At 45.6% G+C, this 16,386-nt stretch overlaps 1 protein-coding gene across 1 annotated transcript in view; it reads left to right on the forward strand.

The window, feature by feature from the left end:
* SPTBN1 (spectrin beta, non-erythrocytic 1) overlaps positions 1-16,386 on the forward strand; it is a 2,377,138-nt gene that overhangs the window by 1,025,463 nt on the left and 1,335,289 nt on the right. Inside the window, exon 4 of the mRNA XM_044055150.1 lies at positions 928-1,101. Within this exon, the coding sequence (XP_043911085.1) occupies positions 928-1,101 (174 nt within the window). The remainder of the gene's footprint in view (positions 1-927; positions 1,102-16,386) is intronic.

Below are 16,386 nucleotides of genomic sequence, written 5' to 3' on the forward strand. Positions count from 1 at the left end.
TTTGGTAATGTTCCAAGGAAACAAGGGTGGAACTAGATTCAGTCAGGGTGCAGTAGGGTCGCTACTGCTAGAAATGGATAATTCTTGAAAGGGGAGAGTTAGGAATCTCCTGGCCTGGAAAGGAACAGGAAGGTGTTTTACACTGTGTATTGAGGGAATTGCTGCCTGATGTTTGTAAAACTATTCTCTATTTGTCTCTGGTATAACTTGTGCTAAAGCTGGGGAGTCTGCTGTGAATTGTGTTCACTGTCTGTAAGCACTACATTTTTTTGAATAATGAGCAATATGAAGCTATGTCAGAAAGCTGAACTGTGAAAGTGCCTACATTCACTGCATAGACTGTTTATTTCCAAAAAGCACTGCATGCAAGAACTGCTACTGATTTATGTTCTTCTCCCATGCTGAATACAAGTATCTTGTATTTCATCCCTTATAAATATTTTTTAAACATAGGAATACTTTATAAACAAAACAGTTCAACAAAATGTCCAGTACTTTTCACCAACAAAATCACAGAATAAAAATGTAAACTCCTTTGCCAAAGAAAATATCTAAATATTATAACTTGAGATATAAACTTCAGCAGGATCAGCAGTAAGCTAATGTGTACCCAACTGCCATAGTCATCTAACGGCAATTAAATTGCTTTAAACGATTAGACTCATTTAGTGCATATCTTTTTGGTTTATCTAAAGTTGCTGTCTGTAGATAGTCCTACCCCTTGTAAATTAATTAATTAATTAAACCTGTGTTTTGAAGTTTCAGAACCAATATTTTAGTTTTTTTGTGCTACAAGCTGAACAGAGTTACTATAGTCTGTATATGTATGAACATACTTTTGTTGTAATTGTATTTGTCAGTGTTTGCTAAATCAAGAGGCTATGCATTTCCTAACTTGTTTCCTTTCTTTATTATTTTTTTGTGCAGCCGAAACCCACCAAGGGAAGAATGCGTATCCACTGTTTGGAAAATGTGGACAAAGCTCTTCAGTTCTTAAAGGAGCAAAGAGTGCACTTAGAAAACATGGGCTCCCATGATATCGTGGATGGGAACCACAGACTGACCCTTGGTCTGATATGGACCATCATTCTCAGGTTTCAGGTAAGGAACACCTTTAATGTGACATTATTGAGGAATTTGTGCATGCTTGATTGTTTTGCACTGCAGTACAAATTGTGCTGCACAGCACTTTGAATGTTTTGCTGTATTGTAACGAATGCTGAGATGTAGGGTTAATTAACTACTGTACTGTGCAATCATATTTCATACAGCAGGAAACTCTCTGCCTCAGCTTAACTTATGCCAGACTGTATTATCAGTACAGGTAAAACAGAGAGTCCTACATTAAGGTAGTCTCCCCTTTTATAGAAAAATGTACTGTCAAAAATACTTGTACCAGAGTAGGTCTTTCTGGTTGTGGAAAGTTTAGCATGTGCTGTATCAGAATAAATAGCATCAACCCCATTTTAGAAGAAGTTCTAGTAACACACTAGGTCAGTTCAAGACTGTTTAAACAGCTGTAAACTTGTGAAGGGTGTAAGGGCAAAAGGGAGAGAACTACAATGGACTGAGTCACGAACAGCTTCTTCTTCTCTCGGCTTTTCCCGGTTAGGGGTCACCACAGCGGATCACCTGTCCGCTCATGATTGGCAGTGGAGTTTTACGGTGTCGAGTTGCCAGTCCGGCACCCAACCTTCCACAGAAGGCACACACATGCACGCACTCACACCTAGGGCCAATTTAGAGTGTCCAATTCACCTACAGCATGTCTTTGGGATGTTCTTTTTAATGCTTTTAGGGAGAGTTTCTGTTTGGATCATACTTTTGATTTAACTGTGTTTTAATTGTCCGGTCTGATGATAGGATTCAGTTTGTGGAATTTTCATATCAGTCTGTGTTTCAAGACTTGTGGAATAACTGTGTTCACGTTCACTTTCATAAGGCACCTTTTTTTGTAGAAGAATCATGCAGGAGTGATCCCCTATTCCAGATTTCTTAACCTTGCATGTCTATTTCTTATAACATAGAATGTGTTGTTGATCGAAAAGTGGGAAGTTTTCTCATGCTTCATAGGTGTTTACTAGGCTAACGATTACAAGGGCCTTTTTAAGCCTAGTCATGTATCCCAAATCTCTGACAAGTTCTGATACCCTTGATATGTGTAAGCATGGGCCAGGGAGATGAACCATTTACAGGTTACCTGTTTGCATCAGAGACATAGGTACCAAGCCAGGGATGAATTTCCGGATGTTCATCGTGTTTCACTGCTGCAGTCATTACACTTGGGTTATCCTGCCGTCAGGCGGTCCCGCAGTTGGCCAGAGTTCCAAAGTCTTGGTCCGGCGTCGGTTGCTGTCGCTTCTTCCTTGACGTCAGTGCGCCAGGGGTATATAAGATGCAGCCGACGCCATTTTCTTCAGTCTTTCTTGCCGCGCGGTGCCCGAAGCAAAAGCAGTTCGCAAGTGCCGGTCGGCAGACTCCTGAGATTTCAAATTCAATTTCAGATCCGAAATCTTCAATAAAGCTAAGTACCCCGTTGGGGAAACTTTTTCTTGCCTCAGACCGATGTCAGTAAAAGTTAATAATTGTATTTCTTGTGGGAAGCAAATACCTCATAAGGATTTTCATTCTTACTGTATTCCATGCCTAGGCCCAGATCACAACGTCACTAGTTGTCGGTTTTGTGCTAGATTTAACAAACGCACTATTAAACGTCGGTTTGATTTTGCACGCCATTATTTTGGCCAAAGGTTTAATTATATCATGCCGTCGGAGCAATCAATGACCGGAATACAGAAAAAACGCAAGGATAACGACAGGCACCCGAGGCCCAAAACTGACGAAGCCTCTTCTAGGCCAGTTGCCGGTTCGCCGGTTCTCAGTGAGGCGCTTTCGCAGCCTCTGACACCCGCTACCTCAGAGCTGCAGGCCACGACCGACTCCCACGTGGAGTTGCCTAGGCCTGTGGATACTCAAGGTGTTGGGCCTACGGAGATTAACCCTTCAGATGGGTCTGGAGCCGCTGAGCAGGCATCGGCTTCTGTGGGTGTTTTCAGACCTACACAACTTACCATTGCATCTACAGCCAAGTCTAAACCAACATTAAAGACGAAGCAAGTACAGCATTCTCCTGCACAGGCCTCCATGCCTAAAAAGCAGATGCTCAAAATGGCCGAAGACTTAATTATTCTGATCATGGGTACCCATCCCCCTCCTGATAAAAGGCCTAGGCAGGATACAGATTATGATTCCTCTGACCAGGTTTCTGTATATTCTGACTCCTGTTCAGACCAGGGATATTCCTTACCCCCCTATGAGGACTCTGATGCTGAAGAATCTTTTCCTTCAGCCTCTCCTCCTGAGGATTACTCTTTTGGGGAAACTTTACACACCATGAGGGAGCATTTCCATTGGGAGGGCCAGGATTACTCTGAGTCCAAGAAAAGGCTCAGAGATTTCCTTCTATTGCCTCAGCACAGGCCCCTTGCTATTCCACCAGTGTTGGATATTGTGGACGATGTGTTCTCTAAATCCAGATTCTTTACCTCCTGCTCCAGTCAAGCCAGACAGGTACTACAGAGTCCCTGACTCACGCAAATTTATTTATAAAAACCCTGCTACAGACCCAGAAACTATTTCCCAGGGTCCCAAAGGGGTAAAGGCCTCCACGGCTAAAAATCCAGTCCCCTCGGACAGGGATTCCAGAGCATTAGACAGATGGGGGAAGAAAGTTTACACCTCTGCAACTTTAGCAGTGAGAGCTTTAAACTGCCAGTTTCACATACTTAAATATCAACAGTATTTACTGTCTCAGTTAAAACAGAAAATGAGTGCAAGTGCAGAACAACCTGATTTCAAGGAAATGCAGGATTTATTGCATGCAGCTGAACAAGTGGGAAAACATACTTTGCAATGTGGTTTTGATTCATTAGAAGCTTCTTGTAGAGCAGCAGTTACAGGATCTGTGATTCGAAGGCATGCTTGGTTAAAGGAACAAACCTTACCAGACCATGTTAAGGCGAAATTATTGGATGCTCCTTTACAGCAAGATATTTTATTTGGTGTTAAAGCAGAGGAGGTATTAAAGAAAATGGAGGATAAGGCAAAATCTATGCAAACAGTAAATGATTTCTTACAGGTACAGCCACCAAGATTTAGCAGAAATTGGCCTACTAAAAATTGGTCCTTTCCAGTGTCAGACAGGCCACAAAGAGGCAGATACAGACGCCCAAGAGGCGGATCTCAGCCCCAAGGATCTTACAGACCACGACAGTGGGGTGCGTCAACACCAAAAGGAGGTGAGGACAAGTCACAACCTTACAGAAAACAATCTGAATGACTTTCCCCTTCCAATGCGTAACTCTTCCCTGTTGGCAACTCCCTTAGGGGGAAAACTAGCACTTTTTTCACAAAACTGGCAAACAATCACCCAGGACAAATGGGTGCTGAATATTGTGTCCATTTTCACACTTTACCAAGGCTAAAAGGAATGCCAGACCTGCCACAAAATCAATGGGCAGAGGCACAAAGACAACTTACAGCCCTCATGGACATGAGAGCTATTCAAAAAGTACCACAGCAGGAACAAGGACAAGGTTTTTACTCAAGACTCTTCCTGGTCCCCAGAAAGGACAAAGCCTGGAGACCCATACTAGACCTTTCCACTCTAAATACTTACCTGGATGTTCCGAAATTCAAAATGTTGACACTACAGCAGCTCCTTCCCATGTTGGGCAAGAAATCTTGGCTTGTTACTTTGGACCTCAGAGGCATACCTGCATGTCCCTATCAGACAAAATTGCAGAAGATACCTCAGATTCATAGTTGGTTCAATGCACTACCAATTCTCTGCACTGCCCTTTGGCTTATCTACTGCGCCCAGAGTCTTCACAAAGTGCCTGGCACCAGTAATTGCATTCTGCAGACAAAAAAGAATTCAAATATATCCATACCTGGACGACTGCCTGATTCAAGCAGAGAGCAAAGACATTCTTCTAAAGCATCTGGCGTTTGTAAAAAAGTTATTAAGTTGCCTAGGGTACACGGTAAACGAAAAGAAGTCAAAACTAGTGCCCTCACAAGAGATAATATTCCTGGGTGCCAGCTTAAATACAACGGCCCAGATGGCTTATCTCACGCCAGACAAACAAGGACAACTGACTCAGTATTTTCAGTTGATGACAACAAAGTCCCAACTCCCTGCAAGAAAAATTCTGCAGGCCTTGGGATTCATGGCATCCTGCATACTTCTAATTCCATATGCCAGACTGCATATAAGGAAATTACAATGGTACCTAAAAAGTGTTTGGACTCAACACTCTCACAGCCTGGAAACAGTAATACCACTAATTCTCTGCCTACAACAGGAGTTTCGATGGTGGGCACAGGCATGTCACCTCAACAAGTGTCAGTCTTTCACTCTACCCACAGCCAGGCAGACTTTAACAACAGATGCTTCGGATTATGCCTGGGGAGCACACATGGCAGGAAAATGTATTCAGGGCAAATGGACCACAGACCAAATGCATCTACATATCAATCAAAAAGAGATGTTAGCTGTACAAAATGCCCTAACAGCTTTCAAGGACCTTCTGCATCCAGGACAATTACTGTTAAAGACAGACAACACCACAGTAATGTGGTACATAAACAAGCAAGGGGGCACTCATTCTTACCCCCTATGCAGACAAGCCATGACCTTGTGGAACACAGATCTAACTTACCAACTTCATCTGCAAGCACAATTCCTGCATGGAAAGAAAAATACTCTGGCAGACGACCTAAGCAGAAACATCATGGATCCTCACGAGTGGAAATTAAATCCACAAGTTTTCAGCATGATAATGCAAAAATGGTGGTGCCCGGACATAGATCTTTTTGCCTCCCCACTGAACTGCCAACTACAAAAATTCTGCACAAGGACTTATCACACACAAGCATGGAAAGTGGATGCTCTTTCGTTCAGCTGGAAAAGCCTACACGTTTATGCCTTCCCTCCTCTGCCTCTCCTTTCGAAGGTTCTCCTAAAAGCCATACAAGAAAAACCACAGATGATTCTGATTGCTCCAGAATGGCCACGCCAGCATTGGTACCCAATCTTAAAGAACTTAGCTCAAGGCCCACCTTGGATTTTGCTAATTCCACACCTTCTGACTCAACAAAACAATCAGATCCTGCACAGTCAGCTCAAAACCTTATCCCTGTCTGCATGGCAGATTCATTAGCCAAACAGGCAACACCTCTCTCTAAAGCTGTTATGGATGTCATTTTGGAGGCCAGAAGACCTAGCACCAGGAAATCTTACTCAGAAAAGTGGAAGAGATTCTGTGCCTGGAACCAGGCTCAAAGCCTTGACCCTCTTGTCTCTAACATTCCTCAGATACTACAATAACTTAACTGAGATGCTGGACAAAGGACTATCCTTCTCATCCATTAAGATCCACGCTTCTGCCATCTCAGCTCATTACAACACAGATCCTCCTATTTTCTCTCATCCGTTGCTAAAGCAGTACCTCAGAGGGGCTAAAAACGTAAGACCGCCCCGGAGAGCACCAACACCTACTTGGGACCTCAATTTTGTCCTGGAAAAACTCACTTTACCACCTTTTGAGCCAGCCAATTCAGCAGAAATAAAATATATATCATGGAAAACTGCCCTGCTACTGGCAGTAACCGCAGCACGAAGAGTCTCAGAACTACAGGCACTAATGGCAGTGGAGCCCTTCATCATTTTTCACCAAGACAGGGTTTCCTTAAGAACAAACCCTTCATTTATGCCTAAGGTGGTATCCAGTGTGGCTCTTAACCAAACTATTCACTTGCCAACATTTTATCCAAACCTCCAGAGTAAAGGGGAGAGAATTCTGCATTCCTTGGACATAAACAGACAATTACGCTTCTACTTGGACAAAACAAAAGCTTTCAGGAAAACTGAGCAACTGTTTGTATCCTATGCCGCAAGATCACAGGGAAAGGCTATTTCAAAGCAGACCATTTCAAAGTGGATATAACACTGTGTCCGGTTCTGCTACACACAGCGTGGGAAACCTGTTCCATCTAACATTAGACCACATTCTAACAGGGCAACTGCAACTTCTACTGCCTATCTTAGAGGAGTACCTACCAAGGACATTTTGGAAGCTGCAACTTGGAGTTCAGTGCACACCTTTACCAAGCATTACCACTTGCCTCTCTACTCCAGATCCAGAGCTGGCTTTGCCACTGCAGTGCTGCAGGGCCTCATAGCCACATCAAATCCTCTCTAGAACCAGCCGCCCCAACTCAGCTTTGGGATTCTTCCCAAGTGTAATGACTGCAGCAGTGAAACACAATGAACATAGTACAGTTTTGTACCTATCATAAATGTAGATGTTCAAGTGTCTTCACTGCTGCAGTCCTGGTTACCCACCCGCCATCCCCTCTTCCTTAGCTGGGTCTTATCTATAACTTTCTACACTATTCTTTCTATGTGGTGTATTTGCTGGCTACTAAAGGTTATGTTTTTACCTTATGTATGTTTTGTAAGCAATATGTATTGCCTATCCTTTTGGGGGCACCTGACATCTGGGTCAAGAAAAACTGAAGAAAATGGCGTCTGCTGCATCTTACATACCCCTGGCGCACTGATGTCAGGGGAGAAGCGACAGCAACCGATGCTGGACCAAGACTTTGGAACTCTGGCCGACTGCAGGACCGCCTGATGGCAGGATAACCCAAGTGTAATGACTGCAGCAGTGAAGACACTCGAACATCTACATTTATGGTAGGTACAAAACTGTATTTTTCCCATCCAATTGTCCAAGTTGCACTTGAATTGGTTTAGGGAGGAACTCTGCTTTGCATGGATGGGGGAGCCCGTTCCATAGACCGGGTAGTCTCTGGGAAACATACCTCTCTCTCCAGCAGGTCCTATTTATATCACAGGCAAGGTTTAAGTTTTTAGAACGGGTAATTCTGGTACCGTTTGTTTTGTGGATATGCAGGAGGTCCATCAGAGTGGGGTGTGACAATTACCTGTATGCCAGGCATAGATCTCCCCTCAAAAGCCTGTAGGAGACTGAATACAGGGATAGGGGCTTGAGGCAGTCTGCATAGGACATATTACTTAGGCCTCAACTATTCTTTTAGTGAGGAACCTCTGTGGACTTTCCAGTTGTTGGATATGCCTGGTTAGGTACATACCAAAGGGGGCATTGTACTCAATGATAGATCTGATGAATGCTGAATACAGTGGAACAATGACTTCCTTGGACTTAGATGCCATACTGTTGTTTATAAGTTGCGCAACATAGAATGATTTCCTCACCACTGTAGACACGTGATGATCAAAGGCTAGATTACTATCCAAGTCCCTGACTGCTGGGTCAACTCTAAGGGGTGTGTTTTTTGAATGTGATAGTTACCAGGGATGGATGACTTCCCAAAGGATACTGTTATGCATTTCTTGGCATTTAGTTTGTCCATGACTCTGACACCAGTTGTTTCTCTGTGTCTGCCCCTCCTGGAGAATATTTGTGTCAGTATGAGATTCAATGAGAGCTCCTAATTTGCAATCATCTGCAAATGTAGTCAGCTAGAGACCACTGACATTGGCCTTGACTTCTGAGAAGTAAATGCCAAAAAGGAGTGGTCCAATGACTGATCCCTGAGGGACTCCACTTGTGACTGGCCTCTTTGTAGAGGTGGACTCTCCAACTCTAACTTCCTGGGTCCTGTCTGTGAGCCAGCTGGCTATCCACCAGGTGACATATGGGTTTGTACTTAACCTCTTGAGTTTGTCAACAATGCCAGAGTGGGGTATTGTGTCAAATGCCTTGGCAAGGTCAGGGTAGGCGGTGTGAATGATTTTGCCCTCATCCGTTGCTTTGGTGACCTTCTCAAAGAAGTCCACCAGGAGTAGGCATGATCTGCCCTTGACGAAACCAAACTGGATTGGGTTCAGTGTCTGGAGGTTTACTATGTCTCTGTTGATCATCTCCATGATAATTCTTTCCATGGCTTTACATAGAAGACTGGTTGGACTTATGGGTCTGTAGTTAGCCCACCTTTGTGCAGAGGAGCTTAATTTTTGTGTTACTTAATATTCATACAGTGTAGAGAAAGTGTGAAATATTTGAAATATACTGACATTCAGAATGTATTGTAGTGTAATATAGTATACTGCCATATATAAAATAGTGCAGTATCAGCAGTATGTTGGGAGGGGGTGATTCTGAGACAGTTAGCATGACTGTACTATTGGAGAGAAAGCATGGTAGGTATCCCATACAAGTGACTATATAATTACATGCAGAGGTACAAATGAAAGCCATCACATATGTAACTGTTGAACTCAAATCTGGCATACTGATTCAGAAATTTATAAAATAGATCGATGAACTGCAAAGATCTCTTGTGAATACTACGATTTCCAGGTGCACAGGGGTTTAGTTCTGTTATGGTGCAAGGTCCGTATTATGAGAACAGCATTTGTTAATGGCTAACTTTGAACCTGAAGTTGTACATCATCACCCTCTGTATCACTAGTGGATATGCCAACAACTAACATGCCATCGCCTTCACAACTAGGATATTGTTGAACACTGCTTTGTGGCTAAAGACACCATACAGGAATTAGCAGACGTGCCAACCTCACATGGAATCGATGAGAGATGCAAGACATGCCTGTCCCAGTGAACATGAAAGTTTGTGTAGCGTTAACCATCCTTGCTACAGGGGATCTTTCAGTGATCGACAGGGGGCACTGTAGGGTTTTTGCAGGTGTCACCGGTCAAGTCTTCTACCTGTTCATTGATGTGATGCAATATATGGGAGAAGCATATTTGGCTTCCACAGATATCAGAGGAGAGAACTAACACTGTGTTGGTTTCTACAGCATAACCCATTTCCCTGAGGTTATGGGGGCCATTGACCACAGTGCCATCAACTCCCCGTTTGCAAAACATGGCATTGGTGCATCATCTGGCCTTCCACTCCATCTGACAAGTGTCATGCAGTGCATCATTTGAGCAGTTCTCATGTTTCCCACATCTGGCACATGTGCAACCTATACCTGTAAATTTTTTTTTTTTGCAGGAAGAGTTAACACGTTGTCATTTAATTGGTATGGTAAACATATTTCCATCCACATGCAGGTCCCCCTGACTATTGTCAGCAGACCACTAATAACTGTCTCCACTGTAGTGTGTTGCAAGGGATGCAGGATATGCCTTGGAACTGTAGCAGATAACATTCCGGGCCACAGTGGAGATGGCATGTAACACTACACCATCTCAGATGTGGAATGTCATGAAATGTGTTTTCAAACTTCTTACGACCCACTTCCTTTGCTTGCAAAATCAAGAAAACCTAACAACAAGTAATTTGAGTTAAACACAGTGGTTCAATGTGTTTCATGCATTGCGTTCTAGTTATTTTACACTCTACTTCTCAAAAGCGAGAAGTGTATATGTGTATTACTACAACCAGGATGTTATATCAACGAGCATTAACATATAAAAACATACAAATGCTAATGTTGAATGTGTTGTCAGTGCCTGTGTGTGAAGTACTGAACAGGGCTACACTTATGTCCCAGATGTATAATAAGTCTAAATATTGAAGGGGTGCCCATACGTGTAACACTATCACACTACACCCCCCCCCCAAACAACAACAATGTATTAAACCGTGTGTACAGTGTTTATTTAATAACATTTGGATTTGTTGATTCTTGTTTTTTGGCTCATTTTGGACTTTTTTCCATCACAACATTGGTTTTTAAAGGACATTGATTTTATTAAATACTTGTTTGTGGACGCTGGCATTTTTCCTGAGCCGTTTTTCACATCAGTTTTTTGTTCTTGGTGGTTGACTTGAGTTCAGCGAGGAGTCAGAAGAACTAACCTTAGTAGTAACCTGTGTGAGACTGAGGCATGTACAGAATGTTGTGGCACTGGCAAAGAGGCAACACCTGTTCTACAGCTGTGGTCCATAAAAAAACAGCAGAAAATAAAACTGATGCTTGCCATAATACGCAAAAGCTAAAATGTACAGTGCACTGACTTGCCATTCTGAGCATCAGACATTATTATATCCACTTAAGCCTAAGGGCTGCGCATAACATATTCATTATTTGCACAGGTTGTGTGATGGTGGGTAGAGTGACAGATGACAGTAGCACTAATATAGATGGAAAGGTTATGAACATTGACTGCAGTAACTGCATATATGGCTAGGAGGTTGGGGGAGTCGGAGATCACACCTTCCATTGACTAGATGGAGCTTCATTATGAAGAGTGGTGGCTGGCTGTACTGTGTGGCCCTGCATAAAAGGACTAGAAGCATCCTGTCCAGTGGATATCACACACACATTGGGATTATGCATGGTGACCCATCTGTAGCCCTCTTTGTGGTGTGGCAGTAGAATGTTTGCATCCATGACCCTGTGAGCAATCACAGGTAATTGTTGCTCTTGGTAGGGCAAGGGGGTGGATTCTGATAGTGTGGAATTGAACTCTGAATGGTTGGCATGGTGTGATGTCCTGGTGGATTTAGAAAGGCGTTAGCCATTGCCACGGGAGTAGCCATGCATAGGACAAAGGCACCCATTTACTGTGGAGATAGTGATGCTGTTTTTTTTTTTTGCAGTGTGTGACCATTTTGATCAACTGCATAAGCCTAATCTGTGATTATGTAACCATCATCTGGCCTCTTTTTTTTTTTTTTGGCAGCTGTTTTTGTTTCCGTTGCAGCTGACCATCAGCAGAACCCAGTGTCTCTCCTCAATCACTGGGTCTACCTACTCCTTCTGTTCTTCCCTGGACTGACTCAGATTAAGGGTAGGGGTCAAAGAAGAGATCAAGGTGTCCTATGTCCTTGTCATGTTTCTGCCATGAAAGTATTTTTCCAACTATTTCCTCCCTTCTGCACATGCTCCTAATACCCTGTGTGTGGGTTGTGCAAAACGTGGGACTGTCATACCGCTCCTTATTTCTGTGAAGAGCTGATGTTGGCTGTCCGCCCTTTCTTCCCTTCAGGTAGCACTATGTAGCTGTCTTCTCGGTCTCCACCAGGGAAATCTAACTACTTCACGTGCCTTGTGCATATGCCTTTCCCTCCTCCACCAAGTATGTGCATGCTCGTCCTCCCCAGCCAGCACCTAAGACTCTCAAACTGCTAATCAAATCTGGGTTAGTTGGACTATAGTTAGAGCTTTATTTCCATATGCTGTGGTGCTGGCCTTGCATGGCCATGGAAGGCATTTACCAGTGTCCTCATGGATATACCAGTGGATGCCAGCATGGCTATTACTTGTCATAGTAAGCGTGTCTGCTTCAGGGCTCTATACGTTATGTAACTGTATGCTTTGCAAAATAACCTACAGACTTTACTTCAGTTGCATTACATCACAGAGAACACAGCACTCTCAATATCGCTGATATTGTGTGAGCTGTATTTCTCTGTGCCTGGATCTCTAACCTGCACAATGTTAATTTTTGCCATGGTTGATACACAAGTCAGGGAATGCCCTGGAATCAAGGTTCCAATAGTTCCTTATGCACCTCTCCTCTTTTCTGGCTGTGGATACCTTAGATGCAGTACTGCTGTCTGCTGCCATCAGTGTTGGTGATCCTTGTGTAATTTGGGTGGAGTTCATATGGACGGGCGGTCCAGCTCTAAAAATAGGAATGCCTGGAGGGTCATCTTCCACCATTGTCTCTCCTATGGATGATGTGAAGGTGTACTTCAGTGTTGGTGTTGCTGACAGTGTGACATTAGACTATGCCATGTGCATGATGCCATCATCATCATCATCAGACACAGGTGACCCACTAGCATCCTGCACATCCTGACTTGTTATACTGGAACCTCTACCTGTGTAACTTGTGAATGCAGGCAGATGACATACTTTTGACAGTACTAGATCATAAGTGTTACACCCAACACCATGTGAAGACAGAATGCCAATTGTGTACATAACCTATGAGTACATAAGTAGCTTGTGGTGTAGGTTGTCACTTCTGCAGCTCCAGTGTCCCTGGATGACAGATATGCCGATGGGTTATGTCTAAGCCATTCACAGGAGTGAGTCAATGTCCTACGGTAATGGCATACACTGCTACTAACCTGCTATATCATGCCCAGACACCCAGGCAGTTGGCACCTGGCCAGCTCCCACATCCAAGCCACTGACAGGTGTAAGGGTTCTTTCACCTTCCCCGGAGTCCTTTGTGTTGATGGTTTACCCCTTGTGGTCAGCCTGTCTCTAGCAATTTCATGTTCCTTGGTCTTGACTTGCATACCTTATTGGTGATCATGTGATGCACCTCTACAGTTGTCCTGTTGTGGCCACCCACATCATTAAGGCTTTTTACCAGTCCTTGCCATACCTGCTTTGTCTGATGAGGACTTTGTTTTGCCTAATCCCTCAGGCTTGCCTGGTTATAGTGATCTCTGAAGGCCTTGTCTGTTTTGCCCTTATTAAAGACATGCCTGCCTTGTGTTCATAGGGCCTGTAGTGACACCTCCATCTGTGGTGTGGTGTACTTTTCCAGTTGTTACCATTCCTTTGTTCCTCTGGCAGTGCGTGCACAACTGTGTGTACACATGGCTCAATGTTTGCATGAATTTCTGTCAGTCAAGAACTGCCTAAGTGCAGTCTCCTATGCCCCCCCCCCCCCCCCCCCAGATTCCATGCTCACAAACTTGCATGCTGCTGAGCTGTAACCATTCACAAACTGTGCTGCAGTGGAGCAGCATTTGGCATGTTATCACTACTTGCCATCTGTCAGAACTGTGCTGACAGTATAGATTGTGAAGTATGTGATGGAAGTGTTATAACCTCAGTGGCATGTTTTGCAGTTTGTGCATACAGTATTATTGTGGACCCTACACAGGGCAATTTTCTGGCCTGACCTTGTTACCTGTCAAGGTGCCCCACCTCCTCCAGCAGGACAACAGCTTGTCCTGCCTTATACTCTATTCCAGGGGTCTGCATCAAAAGAGCCGATCTGAAGTGGGGAGTTCATTTGTCAGCAACCTGTGGGTCTTGGATCCGATATCGGATCCGAGCCGGCAACTTGTTTCAAGCTAATGGATCCGAGCTCCTAGCTCCTCCCTTCACCCATAATGCCCTGCTAACCCTCCATGACCTCAGATCTAGTTTGCCGTGCTTGTGGATAGCTGGATCCCCTTGAGCTCAGCAAGTGAATTGTCAGATAAGTTCATATTTTCTGTCAAACTTTCCTTTTTTCTTTCAAATTTTAACGTTTAAGTGTTAGGTACTCTTTAGTATAAAAATAATTTTCTTTAATTAGATCCCTCCCTTCGTTTGGTCGTTAGTGAGTGTGTGTGTGTGTTGTGTTTTTGGGGCCTGTGTGTTTGTGTAGTTTTACCTTTTACTTTTAAGTATGGCTGAGGCCCCAAAAGCCATTTTCTCGAAATGTACCGAGTGTGGCCATAAGCTCTCCCCGGCTGATGGCCACACTCGGTGCATTCGGTGCTTTGGGGTTGAACACCTCTCCTCAGGCTGTACCATTTGTGCAGCGTTCAACCCCAGGGCACTGAAAGAGCAGAGGTCGAAGCTGGTCTTGGCGGGACTTTTACCCCCGGACTCAGCTCCGGCCTCCGCTGCTCCCGTGGCTCCACCACAGCCTGTGGTTGCTGCCATTCCTGCCCCCCTTCCTCCGTCCGGGACTCAAACTCCCGCTAAAGCGTCGGAGGACAGGGAGGCCAGGAGGGAGAAATGGAGGGAGAAGCACCATAAGCGGCGGGCCGAGACCTCAGTTTCGGCCCCGCCAGCTAAGCGGGCTTCTCCCTCCACTGCTAGGTCTCCTCCTCCTCGGCTCCAATCTCCCTGTTTCTCCCCGGGGCCCGAGGAGGCCCGATCTCCATCGAGGTCATCGAGGCGGCATTCCAGGCCTGCCTCGGTCACCTCTTCGAGATCTACCTTTAGTTTATCCGATGCAGACTTGGACCGGATGATGCGAAGGTTCATCCAGGCCCAGCTGCAGATGGGAGTGCTCTTGCCTCCCCCCCTTCGGGGGGGAGCTCGACACCTTTTTTCCACCCTATTGCTCCTTCTCTGACCCGCTATCCGGGTTCGGAGCGTTCGAAGCCGAGCAGCGTTGGAGCCGGGGGTGGGTCGGTGCCGACAGTACACGGTACTTCGGATCCAACCCTGCCCTCGAGCCTGTCGGAGCCGACCTCTCGGAGCCGTGGCCCGAGCTTCAGATCCGAGGGATTCAGTGTGCCTTCGGCTCCGTCCAGGTCGGAGCGCACTGGTCCTTCGGATCCGATGGTCTCGGCGCCGGTTCTGATCCCTTCATCGGATCCGAGTGGGAGCCAACTTTCGGATCCAAGAGAGAGTGGTTCTCCCTCGGCCTTCGATGTTGTGGAGAGGGCTCTGTTGAGAGCATCCGGACCCCCGGTCCTTGTTTTGGCTCCTCCCTGCACTCCCTCTCTGCTGGGCCAGGCTTCCATCACCTGGCCAAAGGGACAGCCTGCTTCAATGTCACAGATGGTTCCATTGGAACAAGATGTTGCTGGCGAGGCCTCCTCGGACAGCCCCCCCCCGAGGAAGTGCCCCACAAGCATAAGTGCAAGAGGAGGCACGTGGACTCCCCTGAGTCCTTAACCGAGGACACGGACTTGGAAGAAGGGGAAGGCTCCCCAAGATCACCCCCTGAGGATGTCTCCTTTGGAGACATCATGGAGATGCTGAGGATCAGAGGTGGGTGGTCTGCCCTAAGTCTTCTTCCGGCGAGTCCATGTTTCTGGAGGCATTCGAAGCAGGCCCGTCTACCTCTTGGGTGTCCCCTCCGGCCGACCCCCTGGTGGACCTCATCACCACCAGGGCGTGGAAGGATCCGGACACCGTGGAGCCAATACCAAAACGCCCGGACAAAATACTTAGCCCCCCTCAGACCGATCACACTGGAGTAAGGGCCCCCCCCCCCGTAGATGCCATGTTGACGGCGGCAGCCACGAAGAGGGAATTGGCTCAGGAGAGCCCCTCAGTCCATCCACCGAGCAAGGAGTCCCGCTCGATGGACCGATTAGGGAAGTGAGTTTTTAGTTCAGCGACCTTCTCGGTTAGATCTCTGAACTATATGGCACATGTCATCAGGATGCAGCGGGATCTTATCAAAGAATACGCTGCCTCCCCCCCTGAGTCCATGTCGGCGGATGACAAGCAATTGTACTCCACCCGAATGGCCACTCTGAGATCAATTTCTAATACCTCTATGCGGCTTTTGTCCCACGCCACAGAGGGAGCCGCTAGGGCTAGCGGAGCAGGCCTAGTCATGAGACGTCAGGCCTGGCTCCGTCATTGTGACTTTGCGGAGCCTTTTAAAGCATCCTTTGCGAACGCCCCCTTCGATGGTTCTACCCTGTTTGGCAAAA

The sequence above is a fragment of the Protopterus annectens genome, chromosome 1.part2 (assembly GCF_019279795.1).
Source record: "Protopterus annectens isolate FY-2018-M chromosome 1.part2, PAN1.0, whole genome shotgun sequence".
Classification (NCBI taxonomy): Eukaryota; Metazoa; Chordata; order Ceratodontiformes; family Protopteridae; genus Protopterus; species Protopterus annectens.